General features: G+C 39.5%; 2 protein-coding genes across 2 annotated transcripts in view; one reads left to right on the top strand and one right to left on the bottom strand.

The window, feature by feature from the left end:
- astn1 (astrotactin 1) overlaps positions 1-5,330 on the top strand; it is a gene marked incomplete at its 5' end in the record, with an annotated part of 480,467 nt that extends 475,137 nt beyond the window's left edge. The window contains one exon of the mRNA XM_080034245.1: positions 4,831-5,330. Within this exon, the coding sequence (XP_079890371.1) occupies positions 4,831-5,068 (238 nt within the window). The 3' untranslated portion in view covers positions 5,069-5,330. The remainder of the gene's footprint in view (positions 1-4,830) is intronic.
- A 3,482-nt stretch (positions 5,331-8,812) lies between these two features.
- The window catches only part of pappa2 (pappalysin 2), an 84,213-nt gene continuing 78,385 nt past the window's right edge, over positions 8,813-14,640 (bottom strand). The window contains exon 27 of the mRNA XM_080034504.1: positions 8,813-10,341. Coding sequence (XP_079890630.1) covers positions 10,234-10,341 — 108 coding nt within the window. The 3' untranslated portion in view covers positions 8,813-10,233. The remainder of the gene's footprint in view (positions 10,342-14,640) is intronic.

The following is a 14,640-nucleotide window of genomic DNA, read 5'->3' as shown; positions in this document are numbered from 1 at the left end:
AAGAGGAAATAAATAACAGTTCAGGGGGTCGATACATGTATATATCCCTGATACCTGTAACTATATACAGTATATAGTGGACCATACCATCTAAACCTTGCTGACTTCCTCTGAATAGCCTCTCCCAAGGCAATGCAGACATTGTATTGATCTTAGTAGCTAGCTAGCTACTAAGATCAATACAATGTCTGCTAGCGAGCTTGTTCATCCCAATACACGTCACTCTCTTACCTTCAGGGTTCCTGAGTAAGATTGTGTCAAGTGTCTAATATGGGATCTGTAAAATAGGCTAATCCTTTGTGATAAAGATTTCTTGATTGATTGTTTGTGTGTGATTTTGACTTATCACGGTATATATGTAGATTTAAAAGTTTTTATCCAAAGGCTTTTACAAGGTCTCATTATTCTCTAATAGTTTTGTCTTTGAGATGTACATGATTCCTAAAATTCCTTTGTTTTTTTCTTCCCTTCATATGGTCCTGAATGTCTTTTTAACCCAGTGCATATTGACTGTGTGTAGCCCTGGCCTGCCTAGATGTGTCATCAGTTCATCAGTAAACTGTGCTGTGGCTCTGGTGACTTATGGTGCAGGGTCCAGCAGACTTGTGGCTTGGCAGAAAGGCGACACTGTGCTGCAGAAGTGCTGGTTTGGCCCGAAGAATGAGCAGAACGTTTGTGTGGAATGACTGAAATCCTCTCTCCACCGTTTGCCATTTTTTGACTCAAGACAAACACTTGACAGGGTTTCAGTCTAACCAGGGCCAAAGCAGGATGCGTCGTCAGGCCTAATGGCTATTTATTGCACTCAGTGAGATGTATTTATCTGCATCGTGTTACTAATAGAGATGATTTTTCATTTGGTCTGGTCTGGTCTGGTCTGGCCTGAAGGACCAAGTTCAAGCATATCATAAGTCTCTCCAGTGTCTCTCTTTACGCTATCACAACCACAGTCTGTTTAGCCTGTTTTCCTCCACACCAGGGCCGTTCACAGATTTTTTTTAGAAAACTATGAAAATTATGCAAAATGTAACTAGGCTGCATGACAGGGAAGCCGTTTTATTTCATATTAGAGTACCTTGATTGCCAGCAAGTAGCCTACAGAATATAGAGGTTAAAGTCCTTCCGACCTAATTACTTGTTTTTTACTGGATAACATCAAACATCAGTGTTGTTGTGGCTGGTTTCATAATTGAGTGATATAATTTACTATAACCGAACTAAGGTTGGGTTGGAGGGATGCGTGCTTTTTATGAGCCAGGTCAAGTTCATTTGAGAGGGTGGGGAATGCGGAGTACTTCCTTAATGGAAAAGGCATACAACTATACATTTCTGTCTTTATCTTTGAAGTAATGTAATATATATATATCAGTGATTCTTGAGAACCGGGACAAAAGGCCAACTTCTGTTCTGCTGTTATGTTAAAAATTAAAAATATTTAAAATTGGAGATGTTATTAGGGATTAAGAATAGAATGTCTGGAGCACAATTATCCCCTTAAATTAAATTTTATAATTATTATGTCAAATATATGACACTTGTTATCCTCTCACGGCGTGCAAAACAGTGTGTCCTCAGAGAAGGTTTCAATCTTTCATATGCAATAAAACCTATTAAAAATGTACTTTAATTATTAAAAAGAGCCTTTTTCATTAAAAGCAACACTAAATAATCAATATCATATCAATAAAAACTATTTCTCTACAACACATTCATGTTTTATAAGGATTCTAAGTGGTGGGACCACTTTACTGTGAGTCAACACCTTCAGACATTTCATTATGTAAAATGTAATAAAAGCAGGCGAAATAAGGGGCAGCTGTCACTTTGAAGGACCTCTTGTCAAATTCTACCTCTGCAGAGTACATGAGAGTCAGACAGGCTCTGATAAGTGTTGTAGTTTTAGAATATTTTACATTCCGAATCTTGAAAGTCCTGTGTCACAACCATGATATGTCAACACCGACTTACAATTGCTGAAGAAGTTATTTGAAGTGTTTTGATTATTTTCCTGAAGTAGTTCATACTAGCACCTAACATCAACAGAAAAACCAAATGGCTGCTAGATAAATTCTGTTATGTTTAAGAAATTTGTTATGTTTAAGAAACGTTAAATATGTCAACACCGTCAGACAGGAAATCTGACGGAGTTGACATCTGACGGTAGTGATAGGCCAATGACGATAAAAAAACCCAAAGCTGGGAGGTTGTGTCAAAGCTTAGCTCAGTAGTTTAGTATATTGGATACATACATGTAATTTAATTTGCCTAAACATAGGGTTTGTACTTTTTCAACATTGCACCCTGTTTTGTCCCACTTCTCAAGAATCACTGATATATATTTTTTCATCGGTATTCATTGGAATTTTCCATTCTTTCACTTTTCACCATTCCTACCGAATACCCTTCAGCAGCCAGTTTGTGCTGGAATGTGTCAGTAACAGTGCACTGTACCCCGCGAGCGCCTGCAGACAGGAAGCAGTGGTGGATGGGTAGGTTTCAGGTTCTGTCATACAATGATGTCATTCTTAAACCGCGGCAGAGCCACAGCGTGATTTATAGACTGTAGACAGTCTGGTGTCTCTAAAGACGGATGTTTCTCCCACAGTTCATCGCATTCCCCGGCTGCTAACTGGCTGTTTGGCTTTTGTAATAACTAAACCCAATTCATTTTCTAAAGTATTACATAAGGGACCAGCCCAGAGGGTTGGGAAAAAGGATGGTGTTGGGGCAAGATGTGATTGATGGTTTGAATAGAAATTAGCACTGTAGTGTTCTGTTAAACAAATCATGGCAGTACAACATTAAGCACAAGTAGACGTGTCAAAATCTTGACACTTTGATGGGGTGTAGTACAGCTCTTTCCTCGTGTGCAGTGCTGGTATCTGGATGGCTTCCTAAGTGACACAGTAGGAGGTTAGCTCAGTGCAATTTGTGGCTAAGAAGACGACAGTTTACACCATCGACTAGCTCCATGGCTGGTTTAGAAAAGGACAAATGTTCAGCTTAGCCCTTAGATATTTATTTTATTTATTTAAAATACACGCATGAATATTCAAACTTTTTTCAATTAGCATTCCCATTTACTTATAACAACTACAACTTATTTGAACAATTGAGAGCATTTCTTAAATGACCAAGAACAGAATCGTTCAGGTATCTACAAATAAGAAGCGTCATGCTCAAACACCCTGGAACAGATTAAAGATGGAGTCAGCAAATGTGGAGAAGAGTTGATGTCAAAATCTATATTTATCAAACCCAGTGGATATTTCCTCAAGATCTGGTACTTATTGTGTTTGTGCTGAAAAAACAACTGCCAATGGTAATACACAGCCTAGGCTCTGTAAACAGCCATGTTGCCAGGCCCCCTTTGTATACATACCTGTTTACAGAGCCTGGGCTGTGTATTAACACCAGAAGATTTGTACGAGTGCCCACACAGTATGGACAAGTAGATGAGTACATCTTGAGTAGTAAAAAAGTTTGTCCGGAAAAAGTGATTTTGACAACCACCGTTCCTCAGAATCTCTGACTCCACCTTCAAAAGAGCCCCCCATTTTAGAACAGTATCTATTGAAAATCCAGGATGGACCTATTATCCTTCCTTCAATGACAAAAGACAATTCCTATTATGTAAAGTAAGGAAATTGGCTAAAAATATATGATCAAGCCATAGATATATATACAGTATATATTATATGTTAACCTTCAATAGAATAAAAACTAGACAGCTGGAAAACAATTCACCCCCTCAGTGTTGGCATGGGAATATGAACTAAACATACAGACTAGAATGTTTTTTTTAACCAGGCCTTAAATAGGTAATGCTGGGAAAACGGCATATTTAACATGGGAGACAGAAATTGCTCTGTTCTGCAACCTGCCCTTAGTGGCCACCCGGTGCTACTGCAAATGTTGTCACTTCTGCATTGGATGCCGGTAGAACTCGCTGTGGTTGGGCTCGGCTCAAGCTCGCACAGTAACAAAAGTCAATTTGTGGAAAGAATTTGAATGGAAGATAATTTACCGATTTTTCAGAACACCACAAGTTGTGGCAAAAATGAACCCGAATCAATCAAGCAAATGTTGGAGGGGGTGTGGAGAGACAATGGCTACTCACATAGATGTTTTTGTTTGTTACATAACTTTTTGGGAATTATTTGTTGCCACTGTAAATAGAGTATTAAATGTTGAATTGGTAAGAGACCCGTGAGATGTATTTATGTGCGGCATGTTACTAATGGAGATGGTTTTTCATCTGGTCTGGTTTGACCCAGAAAGGACCAAGTTCAAAGCATTTCATAAGTCTCTCCTGTGCCTCTTCATGCTCCAGCCCAGCCTTGGTCTATAGAGAAACAGAATAGGGAACCCCAGGTAAAAAAAGAATATATTGGATTTCAAGCCTGGCTATACATTAACATATTGTTATTCTTATAACAATATAACTTTAGGAGTTGAGTCAATTATTTGCTTTTCGCCTTTCTATTAAATGGCAGCTCATGTTGGACACACTGTGTTGGACTATGCATCATGTAAATCCCTCATTTTGTAAATCGTTTTTGCAAAAAGTAGCTTTTTATTGCCTTTTTACTTGAGGTTTACTCATTATAATTTTTCTACACCTCAAAAAATATTTGTAATACTTTTGGGTGGACCCCCTGCAGTACCCTCCAAGGACCCCCTAAGGGTTGGGGCCCCCCTGCTTGAAGACCACTGCCTTTGCCTGTTTTCCTGCTCAGGACCAGGACTTTAATTGCAACGGCCCTTCACTTCTGCTTTCATTGAAGGAAAAACACACTCTGATTCTTTCTTCCCATTTTGTTCCAACAGGAAGGCGGGCCTGATCCTCTCCCAGTTAGAAGAGCTCTCCATGTGGTGTAAGGGTCTTCTGCAGGAGCCCAAGATCGGCCTGCGCAGGATGTCCCTCAAGTTCCTGTCCTGCCGCTACACCGACACCAAAGCCTTTGGGCTGAACTGGTCCAACATGGGCCATGACGTACACAAGGCCTGTGACGAGCAGACCCTCACCGTCATGTACAATGACTATGGCGAACCCAAGGAGCTGTAAAACATGTATTCACGTATCCAAGCTTTAAGTTTGGACTTGTGATATGGAATATCAGTCAAAGCCAACAAAGAAGGAGATCAAATGCAGAACACACATTTGTTTCCATTAAGTATATAAGTATAGAGCAAGGGCCATTGAAACTGTCCTAATACCAATATTGATGCATATTTGCATTAAAACATCAGTCACAATGACAAGTCATACAATTAGGGCAAAATAAAGCTCAACATGTAGTATTTAACATGTTTCTTATCATTTAACCTTATTTATTAGTTGGCCTTAACAATCTTCCTTGAAAAAAAAGGTTGATAAATACAGATAGACTTTTTTTCAAATAAACCCATTATTGCAGGAATATAAAGTTTTAATTGTGTAGTCTGGATTGAAAATGCATAATTTCATGTAGCCTCTTCATATTCAGTCATCTTTTAAAAGTTCAGATATGGGACATAAAAGGTTATTCAGCTATTTTGTGCATGATTAATGTAGACATAGTCAGAACAATTATAAAATGGTGAAACAAATGGATGTCAAAACTGTCCGAAACTGAAGTGATTGTGACTTTGCTGGCAGCCCACACCTGCTCACCTAAAGTTGTGTTTCAGTCTCATGTTCTCAGTCTACACGAAAAGCGGATCGAGGAGATTCTGTTTTGTAGCCTCAACAGTTTCACTTGTACATTCCAACCATTGGTTCATATTTTACAGCTTCTGACGCTTTCGAGCCATGAACTAGTTCACGCAAACCTGGTTTTGTGTTTTGTTTTGTCGTGCAAAATATTTAAGGCAATGTCATGACACCTGGAAAAAAACCAGGATTTGAGTTATCCATGTTTGTGAGAGAAAGGTGAGGTAGCTGTTAAGAGGTTTTAGAAGGTAAACGGAAGATGGGAAAGAGTGGTCTGCTGCGAGTTATTTTAGCTGTAGGCCTATAGACATTTAGAACAAACCTTGTAAATAGCATCATAATGTAGCGATATACCCTGCTGAATGTAGTGCTGATACTTTGCATTTATAACAATGTATAGCCAGCAATCCCTTGAAAAAGAGATTTTAAAATATCAAAGGGAATATTCCTGGTTAAATAAAGGTTCATTGGAAAATCAATTTAAACGGTTATAAATGGGATTTACTAAATAACAAATTTAGATATACATTTTAAAAATAACGGACATCACGGAGCAAGTATGCACATTGTTTTTGTTGTTGTTGTTTTTTGCCTATATTTGGCAACTTACACCTGCCAAACCATTCAACCGTATTTTCCTTTAGCTTTTATACAGTCGTCAGGTCCTTCCCGATCTAACCAATGAACGCTGTTCAAAGTGACAATTCTGTATTGAAACTGCAAAATGAACGGTGTCAGTGTTACAGTGTCTGTTTTCAATTGCTTCTCTCTATGTTTAATCATCATGCAATTTAGTAAGTGTACAGTACATTTCAAATACTTTTTGGACATTTCCACCTAATGCTTTGTACTACTAACCATGATTAAGTTTAAGCTTTTCTCTGACCTCAGTTTGCAGTGCAGTGGCCATGTTGGAGTTCTATGTCAAAAGAAAGCAAAATGTACATTAGCTGTTGCTTTTTAACAAACCCCATATGTGAATACTAAAATGAACACTTAGATTTTATATAGGCAGCACAATATTTCATAAATGCATTACATAACAGTGTTTTCCTTCTGTATAATAATGTGCAACGATTGATATTTTACAAAATGATGTGTGCTTTAGTGGATCTAATACTGTTCTGTCATATCTGCTGTGTAGCTTATAGCAGTTGGATGAATCCACTGATTGCAGTTCTGACATGGAGAGCAGAGGTTTGACTTTATTTGGTGGTCATCCACTACAAAATGGCTGATTGGTGAAATGACAAACTACTGACATTAAGTGGAATTGAACATAAAATGAATATGGTGGCAAGAGGGAGACCGTGTGACCTTTGAGAGAAATGTGAACTAACCACCTTCTATCTGCATGATACTCTGTCTATACTGTATGTGTCTATCATAAACGTACCTTTTACACTTGGATCTTTGCTAATTCAAAGAACAATAAAGAATATATTGTGAAAAGTGGCTGAGTTTTCTGAATGTATGTGACGGATCATAAAAGATTTCAGAAGAAATATTTTCTAATTTGTGTACACTATAAAGTTTTCCATACTCTTATGCCCATCTAATAATACTGATATTATTGGCCAATTTTTTTTGTATTTTTGCATATTCACTGTCAAATTGCCCCTCTGAGATGATAAAAATACTTTGAACATTGAACATTATTATAACATTAGTTATGTTAGCGAACATCATCAGCCTTCGTGGCAGACACTTACTGACCCGAATGAGTCTTCAAATAACGAACAAAGTTTGATATTGTGGTGTAGGCTGACAGGGACCTTCAATGAGCAGGACTTACATCCAGCAGTACGTGTTCTTCCTTTTTATGATGAGAAAAGTTTGAATTCAAAAGTGCTGATTCTTGGCACGCACGCAGCCATGACGATGGTCTGGTCTGACCCCTACTGAGTAGTAATGAGTCTGACTAATGAGGCTTCTCTTCGGGTAAAATAACATGTAGCAGGGGTCTTTGGTTGTGTGTGTTGCCATAGCGAGGAGTTTGACTGACAGCCAAACGTCAAAATCCTTTTTTTGTCAAAATCAGTGAATATCTCCTCACAATCGACTACTGCGTCTGCGCCTAGGCTCAATAAACAGTCATATTGCTAGCAATGGCCCCCCTTTGTTAACATACCCGTTTACAGAGCCTAGGTGGTGTATAACGCCGGGGTTTTTTCTCAGCGCAAACTCATATAAGGTAGCAGATGGTGAGGATATATTCACTGATTTTGTCAAAAAGTTATTATGACATTGAGCGTTCTCCAGAAGTGCTGACCTCACCTTTAAGTACTGCAGTATTTCACTGTGATTAAATGATCTCAACTCACAGGTCCTCACAAATTAAAAAAGCAGAGAGATGTATTCAGAAGATACACCTGGTATCCAATCTATGATGCATAAAATCAAAGATGTGATTCAGACTTCATCTGTGAATCCTTCCAAAAGGTCCAAGTCAGATCCCATTGTAGGAACTCGCATAGGAACACTGCGGGCCATCCGGACCAATACTTGAGTAGGAACAGTATCTGGGCTGTGAGTGATGGTGCTTCACAAGTCCACAAGAACTATTATAGATTTGAAGTATTACCGTAGTGGGTAACACTTTAGAATAAGGGAACATTAATGAATGGTTATTTAATGCTTAGTTCATGCTATTAATGGTAAGTTAACTGTTGATGCTTAGTTATTAACGGTTAGTTAATGCTTTGTTAGAAATTAACCACACTTAGTTATCGAATGCTTAACTTAGTGAATGCTTATTAAGCACTTACTAAGCAGTTATTAACAGTTAATTAGTGTTTTGTTAATGTTTTTTAAGCATTAACTAAGTTATTTATGTACCCTTACTTTAAAGTTTTACCCAGTAGTGTTTGCCCTTTATGCAGTTACAGATCTGAAATCAATCTGATTAGTCGCATCATGTGTTTTTTTTGTGAGTTAAAAAGGTTAAAGAAAAGGGTGTCCTGACATTCTCTATACCGAGTCAGACTGGAAGCTGGAAGCTGAGGAACTTGTTTATTTTGTGTGTGAATGGGTCAGCTCATTTATTATGACACATAGTTCTTGTTAAGTTTGTATACATGCAAAGAAATCCACACAAAAGACACATTTTAGGGTCAATTTAAAGTTGCTATTTATTTCATATAGAGTATAAAGAACTGTAAAATATCACAAGAACATGATTACACTTTTATAGGTACAACATTTGGACGGGGGTACATTTCTGGCTAATGGATAGCAGAACCTTTTTGGCATACACACATGCAAGCAGGAGAATTGTGATGTCCGTGTTGAGCATAAACTATGCCCAAGCTTCCCAAAAAGTGTTGTTTTTTTTTTCATTAGAAAGCATTTTAAATGCACCTTTGATGTAGTGGAAATTATGTTTTAAAACAATATTCCTGAGATAATAGTGTTCACATTGTAAAGTCAATATTTGATGGTAATGACTTTCCAATTGTAGCTCTAATTATCTTATAATAATAAATATTTGAGAGATTTTTTTTAGTGTGAATGATAGAAAATAGACTTTTGGGAAGCCTCGTGCAAGTGCTACAGTACAGATAAATGTTATTATTACAGGATTTGATATAAATAGAGTGTTGACTTGTGCGACTAATACGTCATCTAGTAGAAGATATGTTAGGTGGTTCAAATATATTAGTCTATACATGTTAGTCTTTACAGATAGTGTATCCTTTCTACATTCCTAACAAGCTATTCATGTCAGTCGGAAGTGTTTGTAGAAGGATCCGATGCACAATGACGAAGATGAAGAACAAATGTTGGTGTTTGGGAGGATTTGTTCTGCAAAGCCATCCGTCCTCATTTGGTTTTGCCAAATCAAAAACTTAAATTGCCGTTCAAAACAAGTGAGCTTTCAAAAAACAAAATCCTGTTTTTGGCTTCAGTATGATTTAAATATGTTGCTTTAATGATGCCACGGAAACACAGGTAGTAGCATTAGCCCTTACTCTTAAGGTCTGTGCATGTGCTGAATAGTTCTCAGGCACAGCCAGTTCTTTTGGTTTTTTCCCTTTATCCCAAAAGCTATAAAAAAAAGGCCAGAAAAGTACTTGAATCCATTTACAAAAGTGATTTGATCCAATTACGATGACTTGATTTGTACAGCAGTGGATAAACTGGACCTCAGTGTTTTTCTCAGTCAGGCTCCAAGTTTTTTTTTTCTTTTCTTGAAATATGATTTTCTGTGTTTACACAAAATCCAGCAGTGAAGATAAAGCCATGACTTGTTAACGGGGGAAAATAAAACAATATACAATATTGGCGTGTGTGTGTGGACGTCTGGCTGGATTTTGTGAAGGAAGGGATCATTGGAACAATATCATTATGAACCATCAGGACTCTCATGTGATGCTTTTTTTTTTTTTTTTGATCAAATAAAAGTCGGACTTTTTTATTTCATGAAGTCTGACTTCAATAGCATCATTTTGCATCACAAAGGTCCAAATTGAATTTTTTGTTTGTTTGTTGTGGTGTATAGTCTGTGGTTTTTTAGTTGCCTCTTTCATCGCTCCATCTCACTGCATTCCTCCGTCTAAGTGCTTGGCTTTGCTCTTATTCTCCTCGGCCTCCGGATCACGGCAAGTGCACTCGTCCTGGTTGCAGTCCGCCCCAAACTGGATGACCTGTCAGTAAACAAGAACAGCATTCAAGCGCCTTTTCCCCAAATGCCGCTATGCATCTTTCAAATCTGTGGCCGGATTCAAACTAAAAACACACCCACACACACAATGTGATTTTCTTCAGGCTCGTCAAATGCAGATGTCATTTCAAAACAGACATTCCATTTGGTTGCTTTCCCTGTTAAAGGCTCTCCGAGATGGTCTTAATATTCTATAAATACTGTATTCTGGTCTATTCCAGTAACAAGGTGGGAACGTAGAGAAGAGAAGGATTTGAAGCAGCAGGGTAAAAGGAAATATTACATCAGGACTTTTCAGTAAAAAAGCGGAGTCACTGAAAAATGCACAAGTTGAGGAGGCTTCCCAATAGGGCTGTTACATTTCAACTGTAGCAAAAGAGCACGACTTTAAATGGCAAAAACAGGCAATAAAGAATACATTCACTTGAACTGAACCCAGCAGCAGCAGCAGCAGCAGCTATAGTGACCGGGGTCCCTGTCCCTTAACTTCACCAGCATTGTGTTAAAGCTGAAAGTGTAAAGTGCCGCTGTGTGTAACCCGAGCGTGCTCTTAGTAGACTTGTTGTATTTCCTCACAGTTTTCAAAGCGGACTCCAACGGCCCCCTGGAGGCCGATAAAGTGCATGATGTCAAATGGTTCAGCCTGGCCTTTGAATGGCGAGAAACCTTGAGGGTCTTCAGGGGAGAGAGAGAGAGAGAGAGAGCAAGGAGGGGAGGAACGCAACCGCCGTGGAGGTGAACGGATGAACACATGTTAAGAATCAACAAGAAGACGCTGCCAGCTCTTGTCTAGGAAGCGAGCCATCACCACAGGTTGCAAAATAAACTCTGGTGCCCTGCGAAGAAAGTCTGTTGCAAGAAATGTAAACACTCGCTCCTGGAGAGAAGGAGTGAGAGGGAAGATTGAGAGAGAAAAGGAAGAGGGAGAGGGAAGAAAGGAGAGCAGGGGAGGAAGAGAGAAAAAGAAAAATAAGGATGACGGCGAGAAGGAGAGTGGGAGGTATAGCAGGGCTTTCGCCTCCACTGCTGATTGCACTCTGTCTTGGAGGGAGACGGGGTTGATGGCAGGGCAATAGTTTTGGTGAGGGCCTCTCAACGAGCTGCAGATATGGCCCGAGCTTCACTTCAAATGCCGGCGGCACCATTTAAGACGAATTGGCCCGGCCATTAAATGTTTCCTTAACAGCTACATCTAGATTCATTGAGGTAGGCGCAGAACAGGCCAAGCAAATGCTCCCACCTTTGATGCAGTCTAACAGCCTTTTTGGGTGGAAAGAATGGCCTTGTGTTTTTTTGCCTCATATACAGAAACAAAAGGCCAAGGCTCTTTGGCTGTTTCAGAGTGTTTGTATTAGTTACCACCTTGCTGTTTACTTGCAACACGTTCATGAATACAATATGACAAGCAAGAGGTTCCCAAGTGATGGAATCAAAAAAAAAATCCTGATTTTCTCCCTTCTGTTCTGCTTTTACTACCTTGGCCCCTTTGTCCGACCGCAACAAAGAATTCCAATGTACAACTCTAAGGAACATTGTGTGTTTCCAAGATGGTGTGTGTCAGTGCGGATCTTTTTAGCTGAATCCCACCTGAATCATCTCTCAGGTATCCCTCCCTCTCTTGTCATCGCTGTAAATACTCTATTAATCAAACCAGTACTGACGGGGCTCCATAAAAAAGACAGGCTGCTGGCTTTCGCTGACCTATCCCAGACAAATAGATATGAATATTGTCTCAAATATTTGATATAGCTCAGATGCGCCTGACTCAGATGCTGGCAGATGCTTGAGAATGTGTGAAGTGGCTGCAGAAATAGGTTTAAAAAAAAACCTCACCCCAACCTCATCTTTTTGAGTGTTTAAAAGAGTTGGTGTACCCGACTAAGAATTAACATAGTCGAATCAGGTCGGTCGAATCTAGCCTATAGTCGACTAATCTTCAAGTCATGTTTTTTTCATTCTTACTGCTCATTGATCTATATTCTCGTTTGGGGCATCGGCATCCATTTTTACTTAACCATACAGAGGGGCTGAAACACCCAATTACAGTTTGTCTTCTTGACTTTGCACAAGAATACATTTTATTGCAACTTATCCTATATATACCAATAAAGCACACTAAGGAGAATGAATAAAAAAAGTTTTAAATACTTATTCTCAAATCTACAGTATAATGGGCTGATATTTACACCGCAGTAGGCGGAATGACATGATCCTTCTTTCATTACCAAAATGTACAACTATTCGACTGTGAGGTCGTCAGTCGAATCGTGCTCCTTCGATCCAATCGTCGAATATTCGGCGTCGCCCCTGATGAGTTTTTAAAAAATAAAGCGAAATTGGGCACGATAAAATATCAGAAATGTCCCAATTTATTTTATTGTTCGGCAGCTGAGAAAATATATGATGTGGGCGAATTTGCTGTGTTAAAAAACCTGTCATTTCCTGCACCTGCACAGCACACAGAGAGTTCTGTAAACAAACCCCCCCACACTCTGCTCCGCGGCTGTGCTGGAGACCGCGGTGGCAGTCCAGGATGCTGACTCTCTCCGCGGTTTAGTTCACTTCCTCAGAGCGAACCCCCGCTCGCCTGGGCTGCTGCTGCTTTACAGTGGGCCAGGCAAAACCGCCGAACGTCAGACACCTTCGCTGCTCCTGCCCCCGTACCCTCTACCCTCCACCCCTCCCCTGTAAAAGAGCAGTTAGTGGCAGCCTGGCAGCTCATTTATTAGGATGGCAGCTTACACACCCGCTGAACTCCCCTTCTCCGTTCAGGAAGGAGAGATGCCGGTGAGTCATGGCGTGCCGCGGACATGTAGGAGACAGCCGACTTGTAGTCCATAGCACTTAATAGGAATGGCGCACTCAAGGTGTTGTGCTGTACGGTAGCCAAATAGGGTACAGAAAAGGGTACGGAGGGAGGGTGACTTTCCAAATGTCCACTTGGGAGAGAAGTTCTCATGAAAAGCACATACAAATATTTAAAGAAAGAAGAAGATGTGTTTATGTAAAAGTATATTGGGGAAATGAGTGGCCTGGTTTCCACCACTGGACGGCCCCGGGCCAGCTCATTATTATTCATACCATTCCCCTTAGCCACCCAATATATACAGCAATCATTTAGAGCAATTAGCGTTATGTGACGTAGTTGCATCCTGTAGCGAGCACGAAAGAGCTATGACCAGAGAGTATTTTTAGGATGGATAAACACAAAGATATCCAACATATTTCCTCGAACTGATTAGATTCAATGCAATCAACTTTGTAGAGACGCGAAACAAAAACGTCTCATTATGTTAATGTTCAGGTTCAAAACAGTCATTTGGGTTCTACGACAAACTTCTTTCATGTCGTAAACTCTTTATAGATCACAGAGCCTTCGCTGAATCTTCTCTTTTCCGCCTATGTCTGAAACGCTACGTTTTAAAAGCCTGTTTCTTTAAGCCTTCCAAAAAGCCCCGTCTGCTCTGATTGGCCCTGAAACTAACTGTCAGTTTAAATCTTACTGCCAGTTAGATTCAGTGGGATCTGGGGGTGTGCTCATCACAGGTGGAGGTAGTGCTAAGTTAGGTTGGTAGTGGTGGTAAAACGTGTTTTTTTTCCCCTTATGACATCATAAGGGGAGACAAATCTGACTTGAGGTTTTTAACACAGGTTTTGTAGAAGGTGGAGGTGTTGAAGAGAGGGTGTTTTTTTTCGCATAGTTTGGCAATCTCTAGTCACACCAGGGAGCCATTTTAATGTTCAGAAAATGTGAAAAAGTGCATTTTGCATAATATGTGACCTCAAATGTGTTTTTGGGAACACCACCAAAATAATACAGTGGGTTTTTCAGTCTAGACAGCTTAAAGTGTTATACTGTAATAGAAGATCTGATATACACTGTGTGCACAATTATTAGGCAAGTGAGTATTTTGGCCATATCATAATTTTGATGCATATTTTCCAACTTCAAGCTGTATAAACTTGAGTGCTTATTGGATTCAAGCATACCAGGAGGTGTGGCCTAAGGAGATCAACACTCTATATCAAGGTGTGCATAATTATTAGGTAGCTTCTCTTCCTCAGGCAAAATGGGCAAAAAGAGAGATTTAACGGACTCTGAAAAGTCAAAAATTATAAAAAGTATTTCAGAGGGATGCAGCACTCTTGAAATGCTAAGATATTGGGGCGTGACCACAGAACCATCAAACGTTTTGTTGCAAATAGCCAACAAGGTCGCAAGAAACGTATTGAGAAAAAAAGACGCAAATTAACTGCCAAAGATTTGAGAAGAATCAAACAT

This window comes from Ammodytes marinus (assembly GCF_949987685.1).
Source record: "Ammodytes marinus genome assembly, chromosome: 9".
Classification (NCBI taxonomy): domain Eukaryota; kingdom Metazoa; phylum Chordata; class Actinopteri; order Uranoscopiformes; family Ammodytidae; genus Ammodytes; species Ammodytes marinus.
The sequence above is the reverse complement of the archived record's forward strand: the minus strand, read 5'-3'. Positions and strand labels throughout refer to the sequence as shown.